Raw genomic sequence first — 16,826 nt, forward strand, 5'->3', positions numbered from 1 at the left:
ATTTCCGAAACTGGATGAAGTATTTACATGCCAGTGTATCCCTGTACAGTGCAGAATTTTTTTCTTCAATAATGAGAAAACTGCCTACGGTACCGGTACTGGTACTTAAATTTTTCAGTTCTACAATTTTGAGAATAAGGTGCTTAGGAAAATATTTGGGGCTAAGCGGGATGAAGTTACAGGAGAATGGAGAAAGTTACACAATGCAGAACTGCACACATTGTATTCTTCACCTGACATAATTAGGAACATTAAATCCAGACGTTTGAGATGGGCAGGGCATGTAGCACGTATGGGCGAATCCAGAAATGCATATAGAGTGTTAGTTGGGAGACCGGAGGGAAAAAGACCTTTGGGGAGGCCGAGACGTAGATGGGAGGATAATATTAAAATGGATTTGAGGGAGGTGGGATATGATGATAGAGACTGGATTAATCTTGCACAGGATAAGGACTGATGGGCTTATGTGAAGGCAGCAGTGAACCTCCGGGTTCCTTAAAAGCCATTTGTAAGTAAGTAAGAATTCTGGAAACAAATGATAAAATTTCAATTCCGAATATTTGTTTCGTAATTTAGCCAAATTAGTTAAAATTCACTTTAATACCAAGATGGAGCGAATTTTTTTTTCTTTCTTCTTCAATGTCTTCTGACAGCAACACTAAAAAAGAATTAATTTCTGTTCTTGTGCATGTAAAATTAGTCATGAAGGACATTAAAAAGGTGTATTATTATGACTATCGTGACAAAATGCCGAAATTGCCTGATCAAGAAACAAGAGACGGCAAAATTAAAGAGCAACTATTGCAAGAGTGCTAAGCAGAAGAGTGCTGTTCGCAAAAGATGGTGACTGATGAAGAGAGGCAGGGTTTTTTTTTTTTTTTTTTAGTGAATGTTTACAAATATTTACAGGTTTTTGTATCATATCATGAGATATGGAATAATTCCATCTACACCTGTGGATAACTGCTAGCGCGTCTGGCCGCGAAACCAGATGGCCCGGGATCGATTTCCGGTCGGGGCAAGTTACCTGGTTGAGGTTTTTTCTGGGGTTTACCCCTCAACCCAATATGAGCAAATGCTGGGTAACTCGGTGCTGGGCCTCAGACTCATTTCACCGGCATTATTACCATCCCATTCAGACGCTAAATAACTTAAGATGTTGATAAAGCGTTGTAAAATAATCTACTAAAAAAAAAAAAGGAATAATTCCAATAGTTAAATCAATATGGACAAACTTCCGTATGTGTTTCTTTCGCGAATAGGACCATTTAAAAATGAGGGATTTTTCTTTGAGTTTGAGGTATTTTTATGTCGTACAAAGGGATTTTTTGTACTAAAGACTGGACACTGAATTCAATATGGTTCTTGTGAAGTAATATTGAACATGTGAATTATTAACGTGAGTTCTATAAATTAAAGATGGCAAGAGTTGTTAAAGCATTGAAAACAATACGTAACAATTGGAAGAAATCAATTTTTTTCTTCGGAGCAGCATTATATGGTGTCAGATATGGCGTGGACAAATACAAGTATGAATTGAATTCATGTTTCTCAAACATAACCTCTATATGTTTGCTGTCTAAACTTTAGTTCATAATGCACGTACGTAAGTATCGTCATATAGAGTCACTTCCAAATGCCCTGTGACTTGTGAAGTCTGTTAAATAGACATTCGAAAGATAGAATATAATGTTTAGTATGTCAATTTAATATAAATGTGAAACTTCGATATCTACCCTCACACACAAGAAAAAAAAAAACTTAATTAAATCATTACAGGCCCTACTTGTCACATTCTTCAGCCTCACCTCACTTAACTATCCTCTCAAACAACTAACCTTGTCAATACAGTACCTCGGTCTCGTGTCACTTATCTATCCCCTCATTTAACCCAAAACGAAATGTAAATCAGACGTCAGTCCCGTGTGTGATGTGGGGAAGTACCGAAGATTGACCCAAATAAAAGGTAATCTAGTGTAAAATATGACAAGTGCTTCTATTGTGTAGGCCTAGGTCTATCTTTTAGATTACGACCACAATTTTAGTTGCATTTTAGAGCAGAGTTTTACCAAACTAGGCCTAGATACAAAAGCTTAACTGGCAAGTCATTTAATCAGAAATGTCTATATTATATTTGTATTGAAAACATTTTTCCTCACTTTTTACATTGTACGTAGGCTACCAGTTCGTGTATATGGAACCATATTTGTATATTAAAGTATACCTACGGGCAATTATATAGTAAGCATCGGCCAGTCTGCCACATTTCCTCAGAGTTCCAGACAGATACATTACCAGACACATACTGTACATATATTTTAATTCAATTTTCAACGTTTTCTTATGATTGACATATTTTCAGTTTCTTTACACTCTACGGGAAAGTATGTACCCTGGACCCCCATTGCAGAAAGGTGATTGCCTGGCCGATGCTTGCTAGGCCCTACATAATGACCAAAGTATGTTGTTCAAGGAAACTGAAATATTGATGTATGAAATCAACTATGTCATGGTGAACCATCGGTGGAAAGCTTGAATGCAAAACGTAATTTGAATAATGCTCTGTTCCATTGAGAAATATTGAAGAAAATAGCTCTTGAGTTTTACTACCGCTAACTATCTGTTTCAGTAAGTAGATTAGTCAGTTTAGCTAAATTACCGGTAGCTTACTTCATTAAATACCTATAGATTATGTGAATTTTTATTGACAAGGAAGGATTACCTACTGGTACATAAAAACATTAATCATCTATATAGCATTTGTCTGTGGATTGTAAAGAACTGACCTAAGGTCAAACCTAACTCTGTGTATATGTAGACATTAGGCCTAATGAAATGCAATATATAAAGGTAAAGGTGACCCCTTCACTTGCCATGAAGACACTTGGGGGCATACAGGTAGAACCCCATGCTTTCTTGACCTCGAACTAGAATGAGGTATTGTGGTTGGTACCATGCTCCAACTGCCTTTTACCTCCAGGAAAGACCCAATACTCAATTTTACAGGAGGCTAAGTGAACCTCGGGGCCATTTTGGAAGTTTGGCAATGAGAAAATCCCGTAACTACCCAGGATCGAACTCTGGACCTTCCAGTCCATAACCAGCTGCTCTATCAACTGAGCTACCAGGCCGCCGAAATGCAGTATTTAGAGACAATGAATTGCGGACTATATGCCTAGCCAGAGGATGGTATAAGTGACTGCCACCTAATTCTGGCCACAGATGATCTGATTTGGCAGACCCATCTGTCGACCTGACCAAATCAGTTATTGCTTACAAACAGCCTGACTTGGTCAGTTGATTTTTGCTGTTTGTTTATGGTCAGAACACACGCACCATGCCTCCTGTTATATCTGAAAGGTTGGGATTGCACTAGTAGTATCGTTAACTATTAAAGCAAGGGATAATGGCTGACAGAACGAGAAAATTTCAGCCATGTGACGTTACTAAATGGTAAATATTTGAAAATGGATTATGAAAGTTTCAGTGCATTATTGAACGTAATGTGTTTGTTGATATCAAAACAAAACAGTGTCGTGAGAGATGCAGTTACTAAAATTTTCGATTCTTTTGATGTAGGCCTAGTTCTACTTCTTCCTGTTCACTATATAATGGGTGAGTAACTTGAGAATTGACTCACATAAAAATTCAAAATGTCCTTGTCCTCTCCTTGTATTACTCTTATTCTGCTTTCATTTCTCTTTGTTTCTCCCGTGTTCTCCCTGTATTTTCCTTCTTCTTCTTATCTTTCCCTTGTTCTCCTTGTATTCCTCTTTTAGTTGTATATCCCTTGTTCCCCTTGGTCTCCTTGTATTCCCCTTGTTCTCCTTGCCTTCGTCTTGTCCTCATCTTTCCCTTATTCTCTTTGTATTCCCCTTGTTCTTGTATTTCCCTTGTTCACTTTGGTCTCCTTATATTCTTAATGTACTTCTTATATTCCCTTAGTTCTCCTTGTTCCACGTTCTCTTCATCAACCGTTCCACGTAAAGATATGCATCATAATAAAAGTGATGCATCTGTCAAAAGGTTATCACACCCACACGTACTGTCATCCTCTGAGGAGTTTAGTGCTGAGAGGAATGCGGTTCCGACTAGTCTAGCGCTGTACTGGAGTGGGAGGGAACAGTGACAGCGGCAGTCTGGAAGGAAGTACAGTCATACTGAAAACATTCACCCAGTTTACGAGAGCAATATGCCTATTAATTTTCTAACGTATTTTTGGCGAGATAGAGATACAACCATTCGTACTTATGTGTTCAGAGAAGGAAAGTATTGTGGAAAATTTTATTTATTTATTTATTCTGGTGAAGTTAAGGCCATCACACCACCAGAAATACAAATACAATAAAATAAATAAAAAGAAAAATCATAATACAACTACAGTAATATAAATGAAAAGAAGAATCATACTATAAAATTTAATGATTAGTAGAATTGAATTAAATTTGTAAAGTAATCAATTTAAATATACTGTACTGCTGAACTCACTTGAGAAGTAAAACTACTTGATTTGCATTTTAAGATATCACCAACAAATGATTTTCGCATTACATTATAGGAATCTGTTTTTCACGATACCAATCACACATATTCTAAAATTCCAATAGAATAAAACCAAAAATTTTTCCACAGCATGTTTCCTTAAAATTGAATTGTAATGGTGAAATATTTAATATGAATAATTCATATAATATTAACATAGCTAACATCAAGAAGATGTTTGAGCAAAAATTGCAACAATATATTTAATATATTAATAACAAAACCATATAGGGCTAGGTAAACAATATGTATATGAAATATTCACACACTACTACAAACTGAAGACTGCATATTTTTGGACGATTAATACTTCCCACTCTGCTCGGCTTGGCTGTAGCAACAAAAGAATCTACCTGCAACCCCCCGCACCGATGGCAAGAATACCTCAGGTCCCAGCGCTAAACTCGTCGGAGGAAGACAGTAGTTATATGTAAAGATATGCAGCATGGTAAGCTATGCACTTGTCATGGCTTCCATCACATTTATTTTTTTTTTAACTGACCCAATAGCTTGATTTCTGGCACCTTTGTTACTATATTGCTTATTAGAAATATCCCATAAATATGTAAACCCTTTATAGAAATCTAAAAACTTTGCAATAACTTCACGCTTTATTGTTACATATGTCCCCTGACGATTGACGAGCTGAACCATGTGACAGTGCTATAGACAGCCTGATTTGGTCAGGCAGTCAGGTGATTCAGCAATCTGACATTACTCAATAAGAGTTTTGTCAAATAACACAGCAACACACAACTTGATATTTCGTTTGATCATACCAAATTGGCCTGACAAAATGAAATCATCTGTAGGCAGCCCTTTTTTTTTTTTTTTTTTTTTTTTTTTTTTTTTTTTTTTTTTTTTTAATAATTTAGTGATCGATCAGCACATTTAGCACTATACAGATCATTTCTAAATACAATATAAATACAATACATGACACTGAATTGAGGGCAGCCTAGATTGGGCTCCTCAATGAACAAAAATAATTGTTAATAAATAATTATTCTGTAGGCAACTTAATACTAGCCAAAAGAACTGACTTTCTCTTAATGCAAAGAATTTTTTAATATGTTAGTGGTAGAAGGATATGTTATAATTAGCCTTTAGTGTTAGTTGGTGATTACTTTTATTGCATATCGACATTTGAAGAAACACTCCTACCTTGGTAAATCTAGGTCAATGCTTAGTGAGTTATTGACTAATATGAAAGGTAAGTTCACCGTTGTGGAGTAACAGTTAGCCTTCTTGACTGTGAAACAAGTGGACCTGGGTTAAAATCCTGGTTGGAACAAGTTACGTAGTTGGGGTTTTTTCTGATGTTTTCCTTCAACCACTCGAAGCAGAATTGCTGGGTAACTTTCGATGTTGAACCTCGGACTCATTTCGCCTTCATTAGTATCATTCCATTAATCGTCATAATAGTTTGCAGATAGACCAGGAGGACATGGCAGACGTGGTTCCAGGATCTGCCTGTAGGCGGCATCTGTCTGCAAGAGCTACAGGGGCTTAAATAAGCAGACTGCGGGTGACCAGGGTAGTGTAGCTTCCTTGGATAGATGGCACTTTAGTGATTCGTGGAATTAACTGTGGCATGTTCTTCTGGTTGAGGATGCAGCAAATTCAGGCACATGAATTACAAACAGATGCCATCGAACCGAGGAGACCGCAAAATAACATCACAGGCATGCGGAAGATCAGGTCTCCAGTCAGAACTGGATGCTGTGGCTGAATCAATATGATAACACTATGCAGTGAATCATGCGTTCGTAAAGTGATCCTAAATGGACTTCAACAATCATTCCAACTTAAGGAGGTGCACAATAAGGCTAAGGCTGTTGTGCTTGCTTCCTGGCCTTCCTCCAAAGAAAAAAAAAATATGTAACCTACATATGAAAGGCAGTTATTTCAATACACTAATGCTCCTGTACCCAGGAATAGGCTTTAAGATCTACATATTTTTATTGTATACAGTACAACTAACAACAGATCTTGCCCTTAGAAGTAATGCCACAGTGTATTCATTTTTCTTGGTCGATAACAGCTTTCATTTTGGGTAAAATCATATTTGGAAACTTCTCTTGACATTGTAATCTGTGTAATCACGATTAATTAATCATTTATTGGTTAATATTTCCCAAGAAGAACCAGAATATTTAAGGAAATAAAACTGTGTTGAATGGTAAGTCTGGTAGTGTGTCCTTGTAGTTCCAAAGAAAAGGAATGTTAAGTCCTGTGTCAGTAACAGGTGTCAGACTGCCAGTTCTGAACATTTCCGCCTAATAGGATCATTGTGCCAACCCTAGTTCATCAGCATGAAATGTTGGGAGTAATGAATCAGTCATGTAACCTTAAAAATACAGTTTCAGAAGCATATGCCCCAGATTTGTCACCTCAAACAGCTATGTTCTGAACTTTCATAGATTACGTGCTAGGTAGTCTCTCCTTCTAGCCCACAAAATATAAACTTGCAGTTTCCAAAATGCAGACCCATCCTATGTTTCGTACAATGCTGTATTACAAGATGGAGTTAATTACATCATTATCTTAATTAGTTTCAGTAACTTACATATTCTGTTCCAGATTTCTGAACTCAGTTTGTTTTTTAAGAGGCTTAAAGACCCATATTGACAGGTTTCAAACCAGGCAGTCTCGTTTTAGCACATAAAAATTTTTTTGGGGTTTCTATCACATAGTGCATGATTTTTATAAGGATACAGTGCCCTATTAATAAACTCTCATAGCCCTAAAATTGGTTGTCGGGAGTTAAAATCTATCTAATGATGATGTCCTTCAAAGGTCTTAATTATCATCTTGCTTTATCTTAGAAGACATACACAGAATATGCAGACATAAACATACTCCATCTCCATCAACTTCCTAACTATAGGCCACACAAAAATCTCAACAGTTACACAATAGCTGTCAGGAAATTTGGCGAAGGAAAATTCTGTCCTCTTAAGGATTTACTCTGTGACATTACTGTCATTGAACATCTTCCACTCTGTACATAATTAATTACTGGCATGTAGCAACTTAAATTGAACCCTGAAAAACTACATATTTCCCTAGAACCATATTGTCTGTTATATTTTATTTACAGTATATCTCGTCTGTTTCAGTACTTTTCAACTTATGCGGGCATACTGTGAAGAAGCTTTGCAGTATGGAGAGCTGATGTTGCCAAAAGGTGGAAGACCCAGACATATAACAGTCATCCTTAACCCTGCAGCCAATAGAAGGTGTGTTTTGTTTATATTATTGTGAATTTTTATAATTGGGAAAGTGTACAAAAACTAACTGAAGCGTATTTTGTGACATATAATTAATTGCTCCTATTTCTAAAGAACACTAATAATAATAATAATAATAATAATAATAATAATAATAATAATAATAATATACCTTTTTTTTTGGAAAAATTGATATATTCCTTGATAATAAGAGGACACTACTATTAAGTAGGCCTGCTAGTGTCGTAAGTGGAACTTGGAATAGGTTAGGTTAGGTTACATCTGTTTAGTCCAGAATTTATCCTATATCTAGTGATATAGGAAGAAGAGTATGAACAAGAACATATAATTCTGGTAGTCAGTATTCATTGTCCTACTGAAAAAGAACTTTGAGGATTTTGAAGCAGTGAAATTAACTCGATATATGCACCTGGAGTTACCCTGCAGACATCTAAATGCTACTCAACCTCCTACCAAGTGTTCTGTAACATTTGTGGAGTGACTAGTGCAGCTGTATTTTAATGTGTTGCCTCAGTTCTTCCAAAGTGTCAAAACTCTATCACATTGCTACACAACACCCTTCACAAAGCCCCAGAAAAAAAGTCAAAGAGTGGTCAGGTCTGGTGAGCTAGGTAACCAGGTAAGGGAAACTCCCCTTCCGATTAACCTGTCGGGAAAGTTTGCATTCAAGAAGTCATCCACTACTTCACAGCAATGGAGTGGAGCCTCATGTTCTGAAAAACCGATCCTGGGGAGAGTTGGTAAACAACAAAAGTTCTGCAACATGTCCAGATACACATTCCTTGTGACTGTCGCCTCAATGAAGAAGAATGGTCCAATGACGGAATGCTGTACTGAATGGCACCAGGCTTGTTTTCGCATTAAACATTGGTGCACATGAACATGCATTTGTTTTTAACAATTATTGCATAAACTTATACATTTTCTGCATCTTGTCAGATGTAAATCGCAACAATATCTTTATCTGATTTTAAATGGTGAGCATTTATTTGTCGATCCATATAAAGTTAGCATTTTCTGTTTAGAATAAAATTTATATGCCTTGAAATCCCTTAAATTTCACTTTTTTCTCTTCTGCTTGTCGATCCTTATAAAGACAGCATTTTCTGTTTAGAATAAAATTTATATGCCTTGAAATCCCTTAAATTTCACTTTTTTCGTTTCTGATTATCGATCCTTATAAAGACAGCATTTTCTGTTTAGAATACAATTTATATGCCTTGAAATCCCTTAAATTTCACTTTTTTCTCTTGTGCTTGTCATTCTAAGTATAGTTTATACCTCCAAAGTAAACTATAAAACTATAAAACTATAGTATATTTTTATATTATAGAGCATATTTCTGGAATTATTAGGTCATAAGTGCATATTTTATACTGCATATTTGGCGATTTTTAGAGCATAAAAATCCTAGCCCTACATATCACCAATTCGACTGGTGCTAGATAACCACGTAGTTAATACAGTATCCTTAATTAATAACCAATAAAAACTAGCAAATACTGTAATGTATATTTCAGTTCGTGTTATTCTGAGTTTATCTCAACTACTTAATTAGTGCATTATCCTTTATTTTTCCTTCTAGAGTCAAGAATTCAGGTCAAAATGTGCTGCATTTCGATATTGAGTAATCTTGTGTTTCTTGAACTACAGATAATCTTTTCTGCAGTTTTGTAGGACATTAAAAATTATATACAACAAGAGATGTAATAACATCATCATAGTCTTGCCATCATATTCAGATTACTTCAGAATGCTAAAATATTAGTGTGTACTATCATCAGTGCTGTAGTTGAAACAGTTCTTTTTTTTTTTTTTTTTACTGTAACTCTGCTATTTCAGATGCCCCTAAATTGAGTTTCATCAGTTGTTTTCTGTATTATTTATACTGAAACTGTGACATCCTAATATTATTCCATCTTGAATCTTGCATACACTACTTTTAACACCTAAATATAATTGATTGATTAAATGACAAACTTACTAGTGTTAAATTATATAAGCACGTGTGGCTTACAGCTGTTTTTGTGTATCGTTCACACCATCGTCAGAGCCTACTAGATCCCGGTGTCATCTCGACATCGCTGCCTGTTGTAGGGGTGTGTTTGCATGTTGAAAAGTGGAGTCGAATAGTGTGTGTATTCTGAAATTAATCTGTGTGTTGAGAATTTGATTAATATACAGACACACTAAAACACACCCTAATCAAATTCTCAACACACAGATTAATTTCAGAACACACACACTATTTGACTCTACTTTTCAACATGCAAACGCACCCCTACAACAGGCAGTGATGTCGAGATGACGCCGGGATCTAGTAGGCGTCGAAACATGTAAACAAGGTATGTTAGAATTTAACACAAGAAAGTCTCATCATACATATTCCGAAACATTATTTATGTTAATATTATTACCTTTTACAAGTTACAAATATTCATCATAACGAGAATTTTCTTGAGTTTTACGACCTATAAAATGGAACTGTACAAATTTGTGGTTTTTCAGAACATCGAAAAAGAATTTTGAGAAGTATTGTGCTCCCATGCTTCATTTGGCTGGCATCTGTGTGGATATTATACAAACCGAGTTTGAAGGGCAAGCACGAGGGCTGGTGGAATCTCTGGATAGTGTAGTGGATGCCATAGTAGTGGCTGGAGGAGATGGAACTGCATCCGAGGTATGATTGGTGATCACTCTTACATATTTTGCATTCTCAGCTTTATAATAAGCAATAATAGAGACCAGATGATATCAGAATTTTGTGAGTTCACTAGCAAAATGAAAGGTGTGATACATATTAAGTATTATTTTAATCAATTTATTTACAGTAATCTCACTAGAGGTTTTGATTCATGTAGAGAAAATCAAAATCTCGAGTGCCGTTTAATTGACTATTATGCAGTTAGAAGAAATTATATAAAGATTAAGAGAAATAAAGTACTCTGATACAATAAAATATTAATTGACTTACTAAAATGCCTTGGAGATGTATTATTGTACCATCTCATCATTACAAATATTCCGCTAGATGCCAGTAGTGTGTTATGATCTGCTGTTCTCTTGTTACCAATTGTGCCAGTTATACAATCTTCATTGAACTCTATGGACGATTACTAGTCAAGAAAGTTTTGTTGGTTCAGTTTCATTTATTAAAACAGTTACATTCCACTTCAATTATCAATATAAATATTAAACAGTCTCTGATACGTGACTATTCATAATCTCATACAGCAGAAGCTATAGCATAACCTAAATAGGTCTACTATAAACAAGATAAATGATAGAAAAGTTTTAATGAAGGATGATGAAATAAACGTGAATCATTTTAAAAGGTACAATTATTGAAAGTACAATGTTGGCAAACAGAGAAACAAATACTAGAGAGGTGATAAAAATTGTAGGATAAGCAGCCATGATTGGTTGAAATACGTCGTTCCATACTGTTTTATTGATCAGAAGTAGTATGACATAGTCAAAGTGTAATAGTTAATGAAATTAAATTAAAGGAAAAAAGACGAAGATCAGGAAGAAGGGAAGAGAAAGAAGGAAATAATTTAAAGAAGAGGTGAAAAACAACGTAGAAGAGAAAGATAAAGGTTGAAGAAGATGATGGAAGAAAATGAAGTAAGTTACAGAATAAAGGAGAAGAAAATGAGGAAGAAAAAATATAACACGAAAGATAAAAAGAAATGAAAGGAAAGAAGGGGAGGAGGGGAAAAGAGAATGAGAAAGAGAAATATACCAGGAATAATAATAATGATGATGATAATAATAATAATAATAATAATAATAATAATACATTTTATGTTGTTGTTTTTGTTGTTTTCTAATGCCAGGCGTTTGACAATAAAGTCATTTGACCTCTTGCACTCCAATATTTTTCAAAGATATTATCATGACCAGCCAATGAAGCACAGATTTTGAGGTGTTCCAAATCCATTTCTTGGTTTGAGTTGCACAATGGGCAGTTAGGGGACTGATATATTCCAATTCTATGCAGGATATAATACATTTTATTGTAGCACTTATAAAGCAACCACAGGTCGTAAAATAAGATTGAGATGGATCAATGAACATCTTGTAAAATAATTTTTTACTGTTGTCACGGACCTTAAAATTACATAGTTTGAATCTTCATTACTAAATAAAGGGGAATTTGTGCAGTTGCTTGAGTTTAAAATTTCGTGATAAATATAATGACCAGATCTACGTAAATCTGAGAACTTAAATGTGATGATGATGATTGAAACTTCTAGTGTGCTTAGGATTGCGTTGTGTGGTTTATTAGTATATCTTATATGCTGATACTTTTTCATTCCTACATTAGTCAACATGGGTATTCAAGGAGTAAAGCAAAAACGAATTTATTTTTAGGAATCTCAGATTATTCGTGATAGGAATCAAGGCAATTTAAATCTGTTGATAGTTTTAAAGGACAATATGTTGCTCATTGTAAACAGTGTGGTTTCTTTTCAGACAGTGACTGGCTTATTACGACGAGCAGATGGAGATCTTGCACTGCAAAGGAAGTTTCCAATAGGCATTCTTCCTCTTGGACGAACAAATACAGTTGCTAGATCTTTGTTTATGGATTCAAACAATGTAAAAATGATGGCAGAAGCCACAATGGCCATTATTAAAGAAGTTACTAAACCTATTGATGTCATCAAAATTGAAGTTCTTGAGGTGAGTGTTTGATTTCAAGTCTTAATTTTTTTTTGTATAAATATAATAATGTTTGAGATTTGAATTTATTTTTATGCTCGACCATGCCGAAATGTAGTAATTATACACCTGGTAGCAGTCCTTTAATGCATGTCATTAAAGTACACCTATTCATTAAAGTTCAGGTTTTCGATTATTCTCGAATATGTAATCGAAAGACAACGAGGGAATCGTCACGGAGGCTGGAAATCCAATACTGTCGCAGAAGGTAATGTTCTGTTACTGTAATAATTAGCGTTAATTGTAAATAATATTAAAATAAATTCAATTTGTCATCTCGTTTTTCAATTCTAAATCAATTTCCAGGTTATATCAAAATTAGTTCATGTTACATTACATCAAGGTCAATGACATTATTGTTCCTCGGAAAAAATCAATACTTTTGCGTCTGCGCACATCTCACAATTTAAGAGCTATGAACAAGGTCACTTCCGATCTTCTGTCAGATACAAATAAAATGAATACTTCTGAATAATTTCAAGTTAGAAATATGGTCGAGCATAAAAAGTCGTTTGAAACTTGCCTATAATGGCTTGCGCTCGTTTCATAAACAAACATACTTGCGTCTTAATTACTATCATTATAGGCTCGTTGCATAATGTACTATTCTGATAATTCAGTTACTATACTTTTTTTTAGATTTTCATTCAGTAACATGATATACAGCATGTACCCTAAAACTACTTTCTTCAATTCTTGTTAAAATACGTGTGTGTGTTTTTCATTTAGACTCTGGTTTTGTAGACAGTTTCTTTTTCTCTTCCATATCTCCACCCTCCAAAAGATATCCTTGACAGTACAATTTTCTGCTGCACAAGAAATTATCTTAACGGGGGTTGTCTATCCTCAATTCTTCTGATGTTACACACCTTGTAAACTTACTTTTGGTATTCCTTCATACAGTCCACTCATTGATTGTGAAACTATATACAGTATATTTAATTAATGTTTCTGTAAATAATCTCAATGGTGTATCAGATCGAAGTTATTATATACAGTAGAGTCTCGTTAATCCAAAGTAATTTAGACCAAGACCTATTCGGATTACAAGATTTTCGGATTAACCAAAATATTTCCTGTAATGCAATGCATGCTATTCACGAGCACTGAGAGACGTTGGTGGGAGTACCTGTTACTATTTTTAGAACTACTACCTGCCTGCCTGCTTGCGCCATATATCTAGCGGTCTAGCCACTGATTCAGTTGACTACTATTACAGTATCGTATCAGTACGCATTCACATTGTGAGTGAAAGTACAGTTTGCTACAGTATTACTGCAACTGTAAAGTGTTTTAGTGATTAAAATGGCTAGCAAACGGAAGCATACTACACGTACTCTTAAAGATAAACTGGAAGTTTTGAAACATTTAGATAATGGTGAGAGTGCGACTAAACTGTCTGTAGAGTTTGGCGTCAGGAAAGCCACCATTACTGACTGAAAAAGAACCGTGCCAAGATTGAACAATTTTGTGCAGCATCATCAGAAAAATCTCTTGAAACTCGACAAACGTCAAAAAGCTCACAATTTAATAGGGTTGACGAAGCCCTTTTCATATGGTTTACGGAGGAACGCCAGAAAGGTACACCATTAAATGGACCAGCCCAGATCAATGGCATTTCTCATGTCAGCAGATTTACTGGCATGTAAAAGAACTCCTGTGGGACAAAATTCTGGCACACCGGTGATGCTGATATAACCTCTGCAGTTGTGAGCATCATTAAATAAACCATAATTTAATTTATATATACAGAGTATTTAATGACATGACTTCGTGATGGATTCAGGACCTAAACAATGACGTAAAAAGTTCATGTGAATTTACGCCCGAAATCACTTTGATTCCAAATCATGCTTATTTAAAGATTTAAAGGAAGCACTCAGAATGAGCTACTTGCACCTCATTTCGAGTCCTGCAGTGCCTCATCTTAGGCCTCTTCACTTATTAAAATCTCCATGTACTTGTTGAATTTGTCCCACATATTGGAGCAGTAGCGGCTGCTGCATATACGCACTGGTGCATGTGCACACCCTGCAATAAATTGTTTTCGTTTCGTTTTGCATAGGTTTCTTATTGCTTGATTTGTCAATATTTTCTCTCTTTAAACCTGTGTTCTTTCACGTGGTCACTAAGTTTCCGCGCATTGTACCTCAGCTCTCTACTTGGTTTCTATTCCTTAGTATACACCTTTGCATGGTGAACATCTGTGTACGGGTGTGGGCGACTGAGAGATTGGTGGTGTAAAGAGAGAGTGTACACAAAATACGGTCTTCCAGTAGCATTATCTCCGAGCTGCTACTGCATGCACACATGCTTGTCAACACATGATCAAAACAGCGAGCTCATTAGTCAACACTCTCGCATGAACAGAGTGCTTCCATCTATTGACTAAGGAACAGTTCAAAACAAAATTCATGACATCACTTAAAAACACAATCCAGAAATAAAATATTTAATATTTATAAAAATTTAGTTCATTTATTTATTTTAAATTTGAGATGTACAGGGTGAATATAAAGTGTTTCCCTCAGAGTAAACATTTATTACTGAAAAACTACGCTAGATACAGGGACGGGGTTTTCAGGAAATGATACCTCAACTTACCAAGTTTTTATGGATACACCTCAACATGTGCTCCATTTGTTGCCTAGAGAATGTCAGCTCGAAACCCGATTTCATGCCATTTCTCTCGCCAACATCTCGCTTTTCCGATCCCAAGACTGAACATTGTATCTGTTGACTTTTCTGGAGGTATGAAAGATTGTCTCATCAGGAAAACAAATTTGCTTAAGACAGTCATTGTGTCATTCAATTCCTTCCAGAATATCTGCATCAAATGCAGCACTTCGGGACGGTCGTCTGGCAACAAAACTTGCATGATTTGCACTTTGTACACGTTGAATTGCAACCGTCTGTGCAAAATTTTTCACACCTCCGGAAAAGTCAATGGATACAATGTTCGGTTTTGGCGTCGGAAAAGCGAAATATTGGCGAAAGAAATGGCATGAAATCGAGTTTCGATCTGAAGTTCTCTAGGCAACAAACGGAGGACATGTTGAGGTGTATCCATAAAAACTTGGTAAGTTGAGGTATCATTTCCTGAAAACCCCGTCCCTGTATCTAGCGTAGTTTTTCAGTAATAAATGTTTATAATAAGGGAAAGACTTTATATTCACTCTGTATATTGAGCGATTTTGTTTATGAAACTTTTTCATGTTACTTTTTAAATAAAATAAAATAAAGTTGTCAATCCTATCGGCTGCCTTGAGAGAGGATGTCAATTTTATTATCCTCGTACCACACTGGAATGTGGAGATATATAGCGTGAATTATTTTTTGTTGTCTGTGGAAGTGCGAGGAGTGTGTGAATAATTGTCCGGTAGTGGTGAAGTGTTTTATAAGTTTCTAAAATGAATACTGTGTGAAACTGAAAATACAAACCTATCTAGGTTTAACTATAGAAGAATAGTTGATTATTAAAAACAATGGATGATCTACGCCATAAAAAAAAAGAGTACAAAGTAATAATTGCAAAGAGAATGAGGTGAATTGAAAATATAATATGGATGTTTATGAGAAAGTCTCTTGGATTTGTGGAAGTGAAATTACAGATTGATTATTTTGTACGATGTCTGAGGGTAGACTTAGTGCACTGACCATGCTGTCTATTGAAAAACGCTTCTAGAGACATCCCAAACTTAAACAAAGGCCAAAAAGAAAGAAGGAATGATGAACTTTTCACACAAGCATCTACACTATCAATATTTTGCTTTGTGAAATATTTAAGAGCCAATAATATAGCAATTTTTAGGTATGATTATTTAAATGTTTAGTAATATTTTATAAAAATTACAACTGCACACCCAAAATGAAAAGGCATGAGCCGCTACTGTGTTGGAGTATTTTAACACTCCCAGTTCTCCCGCATTGGACTTGGCCTCTTATAGCTTGCCTCCAGATGTCTCTGTCTTCAGCTTGCCTTCTCCAAACTCTTAGATCCAGCAGTGCTTGACTATCCCAACTAACGTTGTGTTCTATCTTAAAACATTCCCAATTGGTATTGTAGGTATAAATTATGGGTATACAATGTCTCGACAAAAAACAGTTGAGTGGCTTTAGGTTCCTGGAGTGAGCATATCAGATAATAGATATTCAATAATTGGTTATCCAGAAAATTCCTAGTAACCAACTAAAGAATAGTAGAGCTCCGTCATTTATACATAAACCATATGTGACATATTACACTAAATGGTACTTCGTTCAATAACTCATGTCTTAAAAGTTGCTGTAAAATTCTCTTAT

General features: G+C 35.4%; 1 protein-coding gene across 1 annotated transcript in view; it reads left to right on the plus strand.

Annotated features, from left to right (window-relative positions):
- Positions 1–1,348: 1,348 nt before the first annotated feature.
- Positions 1,349–16,826, plus strand: part of Mulk (acylglycerol kinase-like protein Mulk) — a 25,904-nt gene continuing 10,426 nt past the window's right edge. Inside the window, exons 1-4 of the mRNA XM_069847986.1 lie at positions 1,349–1,529; positions 7,665–7,784; positions 10,305–10,476; positions 12,276–12,485. Coding sequence (XP_069704087.1) covers positions 1,420–1,529; positions 7,665–7,784; positions 10,305–10,476; positions 12,276–12,485 — 612 coding nt within the window. The 5' untranslated portion in view covers positions 1,349–1,419. The remainder of the gene's footprint in view (positions 1,530–7,664; positions 7,785–10,304; positions 10,477–12,275; positions 12,486–16,826) is intronic.

This window comes from Periplaneta americana, chromosome 15 (assembly GCF_040183065.1).
Source record: "Periplaneta americana isolate PAMFEO1 chromosome 15, P.americana_PAMFEO1_priV1, whole genome shotgun sequence".
Taxonomy (NCBI): Eukaryota; Metazoa; Arthropoda; class Insecta; order Blattodea; family Blattidae; genus Periplaneta; species Periplaneta americana.